Source organism: Phaseolus vulgaris, chromosome 5 (assembly GCF_000499845.2).
Source record: "Phaseolus vulgaris cultivar G19833 chromosome 5, P. vulgaris v2.0, whole genome shotgun sequence".
In the NCBI taxonomy this organism is placed as follows: Eukaryota; Viridiplantae; Streptophyta; class Magnoliopsida; order Fabales; family Fabaceae; genus Phaseolus; species Phaseolus vulgaris.
Genome location: NC_023755.2, coordinates 29,125,247 through 29,129,731, shown reverse-complemented (window position 1 = coordinate 29,129,731; position 4,485 = coordinate 29,125,247). Strand labels below are relative to the sequence as shown.

At 34.9% G+C, this 4,485-nt stretch overlaps 1 protein-coding gene across 1 annotated transcript; it reads right to left on the bottom strand.

Moving 5' to 3' along the window:
* Positions 1–591: 591 nt before the first annotated feature.
* LOC137834267 (uncharacterized) lies at positions 592–1,911 on the bottom strand. The gene is made up of 2 exons (XM_068642328.1): positions 1,207–1,911; positions 592–1,128 (listed from the first exon to the last, which is right to left on the bottom strand). Exons 1-2 carry the CDS (start codon positions 1,909–1,911, stop codon positions 592–594), a joined length of 1,242 nt encoding a protein of 413 aa, XP_068498429.1.
* Positions 1,912–4,485: the final 2,574 nt, after the last annotated feature.

The window sequence follows — 4,485 nt, the reverse complement described above, 5'->3', positions numbered from 1 at the left end:
AACAGATTTTCAATTTCTCATGTTGTATACAATCATTATTGCTTACCATGTTTTCAAGATATCAATTGTATAAGGAATAGATGGAACACACAATAATTACACATCAAACATAGAGTATAACCACTTTATTGAATTTTAAGAAACAATTGTTCTTAACAAGGAATAAGAATATTTATTCTCAGATTGCAGATTACACAAATGTATGTAGTTCATGAAATTAGCACAAGACATTGGTATGTACAGAAATCCTCTTGAGGTCCTGTTCTTACTGAACCTTCAAGTAAAGTTAGAAATCTACACAACAAAACTTTGTCAAATTACAAGATTTGATCCCTTAACAAATTTGGGACCTTCTGTGTTAGATTTGTCTTTTGAACCAACAATACATCTAGGAATCCACTTAAAGATGCCCTTAGGTACAAGAGATTTACGAAACCTGCAGTACCTGACAGAATGGCCTTTCTTTAAGCAATAAAAACATGTAAAAACCGGTTGAAATGACTTTTTAACCTATTGTTTTTCTGATACATTTGAAAAAGGTTTTGAAATTTTATTTTCTTTGCTTTGAGGATAAAAACCCAAACTTGCTTTTCAAAAAACAAAGTTATGAGATGCTAGAACATCTTCAAAATTGGACTTTCTAGTTGTAAGCTTGTCCAAGGTTTTCAAAAGATAGTGGATCTTCTTTCCAAGAAGTTCACAATTTTCACAAGCTTTTGTCGTACAACTGCAAGAAGAATTTTTGTAAACTAACTCCAGATTTTCAAAATCTTCTTTTGTCTTGCTTAGCTTTTCCTCTAGAGACTTAACTCTATTTTTCAACCAGTTATTCATTCCTTTCAACCGGTTGAGAGAAAGTGTCAATCGGTTGGCTTCATCATGGGTTTCATTAAAAGCATCAAGCAATTGATAGTAGGTGGTACCTTTACTTGATGAAGTAGAACTTATGCTACTTGTTACTGATGCTAGAAAACACAAATTATCTTCCTCATCATCTGAAGTACTTGAGGATGAGACGTCATTATCATCCCATGCTACATATGCTTTCTTAGTCTTTCCCTTTTTCTCCTTATTGAAGTCTCCCTTTTCTTTGACTTCATTGTTTGGACAGTCAACCTTGATATGACCCTGTTCTCAACAACCATAGCAAGTATATTTATTAGAATTGAATTTACTAGGTTTCTTTGAACCATACATTTTAGAAACTTGTCTCTTTCTCAAGAATTTGCTGAATTTTCTTGATAACAGACTTATGTTCTCTTCTTCACTTCCTCTGGAATCTGGTTGCTGCTTGCAAGCCTTAAGAGCTATGCTCTTGTTGTGCTTGTCTTCACTCTCTTGAACATTAATTCTATGAATTTCAAGCTCATGCTCTCTAAGCTTACCAAATAGAGATGCAAAAGTCATTGAGGTGAGATCCTTTGATTTAGAGATGGCAGTGACCTTTGGCTGCCATGTTCTATCAAGACTCTTCAGTATCTTGATGTTAAGCTCCTCTTCATAAAACTTCTTGCCAAGACTCATAAGATGGTTCACAATAGGAGAAAACCTATTTTTCACATCACAGATAAATTCTCCCTTTTGCATTTTGAAGAGTTCATACTCTTGAATCAGAGCATGCTTCCTAGATCTCTTAACATCAGTTGTGCCTTCATGTGAGACCTCTAAGATATCCCACATTTCTTTGGCCGAGCTGCATTGTGAAACCCTGAAAAAGTCATCACAACTTAGAGCAAATGTTATAGTATTCTTAGTTATCCAATCAAACATAGCTTTCTTATTTTCTGCCTCAGTCCACTCGGATGAAGGTTTATCAACTAAAACATCATCTTTTTTAACTTGAGGTACAAAGGGATCGTTTTCAATTGATTCCCAAATACCCTTATCAATTGAGTGTATAAAGATTTTCATTCTTACTTTCCAAAACTGGTAATTAACCCCATAAAACAGAGGTGACTTGTTTATAGAAGCACCTTCCCCAAAAGGATTTTATCAGCCATAACAAATATTTTTCACAAAACAGAAATAAGGACTTGAGTAATTTTCAAGAACCTAGCTCTTGATGCCAATTGTAAGAATTGATGGCTTTAAATAAGAGGGAAGGAGATTTTTTTATCAAATATTTTCGCAAATACTTGCTTCAGAATGAATCCTTAAGAAACAACTCAGATAAGCACTTATGGAAGGCAATCAAACAATCAAACAAAACAGTTATAAGAATTTCAACAGGTTAAAGTCATGATTTAATCGGTTGTTTATAGTAGTGAAATATCAAACAGTTAGAGAGTTTAAGGGAAAGAGAGATTTACACACAGAGATTATACTGGTTCACTCAATCCATGAGCTACATCCAGTTCTCAATCAAACCATTGAGTTCCACTAGCAATCAATTACAGATTACAAGTACACACCACAAAGACGTGACTTTGAATCCCACAAAGCCTACTCACCCCCTTTGCACATACAACACCTCAAGACAGAATTTTAAACACAGTATGTAAAATATGTACAATTACAAGATACTAAACACGATAGAAAGCACTTGGATTTACATAACCAGAAATCCTATGATCAGCACTTGTCACCATAGCAAAGCTTAAAAGCAATTTTGCTCTTTTTAAAACTTCCAGCCAACTAAGTGACAAACAACTGGTTATTTCGATAAATCAATCGGTTGTTTTCCCTTTGCTTGGAAAAACACTTGTTTAAAACATATTTAATCAAGCTTTGTGTAGGCTTCAAAGATTAATCTTACAAAGATTCTAAACACCCTAATTTAAACCCAAACCTAGAAAGCAGCACAACTTCAGGCTTCATATGGATTTGATACATCAAAGCTCCCATCTTCAACAATTGGTGGATCAACATACAAAGAATCTGAAAAAGATCTGGATATAACCCTCAACTTCATTGATTGCATTGCAGCAAATGGATGCAATTCGGGTAGGTCATGGATGCCTTGAGAAACCGAGTCATGTATTGATATAACGACTCATTTTGTCATTGTATGACATGTAGAAGAGATAATAAGTTAGTAGTTATTGGCTTGCAATTGGCAAACCGGGTTGTGAACCTTTCACACAAAGTATCAAATGAATCAATTGACAGTGGTGGCAGCACATAATACCACTCCAGGGCAATTGACTTCAAAGTTGTTGGAAACAAATGACAATGTATCCAGAGATCGTCGGACACCAAAGTAGCTTGGGTGAGATAGGCTTTTACATGAGTTGTGGGATCATAGACACCATCATACTTATCAAAGCTCGACCATATCAAACTCTCAAGCAACTGAGTTTGCATAATCTCCATTTTGAATGGATGGAAACATGATAGTGCTCATACGCCTTGTTTTCTTGGGGGAGATGGTAGGGCCTTGAAGGATATATGTTGATGGCATGGTTGGGTCACATGAGTTGGTGTCCGAGATGTTGGAGCCAAAATTTGTCCATTTGTTGCTTCCCTTGTCCGATTATCATCATTGGGTATTTTAAGTTGCTCCTTCTGAACTAGTGTCTTATTTGGATGTGATTCACCCTCATGTTCCACTTGAGGTTGTCGTGGCTAGTGTTAAGATCTACAACCAGTATGGTGCTCAAAATCTTGACCATTTTGCTCTTGTTGGAAAGAAACTTCCATATCATTGCAATATTGCTCCCGAAGGGACTGGATTTCGTCATGATGTTGTGCTCTTAATAATTCCATATCTTTGTCCAACTGATTCCGAACTCTGAATACAACTAAATCAATATGGGCCTTGAGTGTTTCCAATACAAAAGGATCTATGTCTAATTGGGATGCAAATGTTGTTGTCTGGCTTCTCGTAAAGACCATATGACGATGTGGTCCTGGAAAAAGTTTTACTAGGGATCACAATGGGTGTCAAATGATTTTACCGAGGATGAGCTTTGGTTCTTCCGAGGTGTTTGGGCGATCAGTTAACACTCTGAGTTGTTAGACTGAATGACATGTCCAGTAAAGTGGTTATCCGCTTAAATGCTAGGCCATGTTGTATAACGTGACCTATATACACGGTACCTTTATGCTATCGTGCTGAGTTATGGAGTAACTATAGATAGTTGGTACCCATTACTTAATCGAGTTGTATGATAAATGCAATTGGTTTTTATCTACTAACGAGTGGTTTAAATATTATATACTTAGTGGTTAATATTTAATTATAAATATCTAATCAATACCTATATTTTAGGTACTAGGTAGTACACAAATGTTAGATTAGAGATAAGATTTCTAGGAGTAGTAGATGACATGTAAATATTTTTTTATTTATTTATTGTATACTATTATAATTTTTTACCATACTTCAAAATTTTCATTTTCATATTCCATCATTCTTTAGACATTACATGATATTAAATTTGTCTTTTTTTTATTAGAACTGGAGATGTTAAACATTTATCCATTTTAAATCTCTCTAAAGTATTGAATAGGAGATACTGGACATTTATCCATTCTAAATTTCTT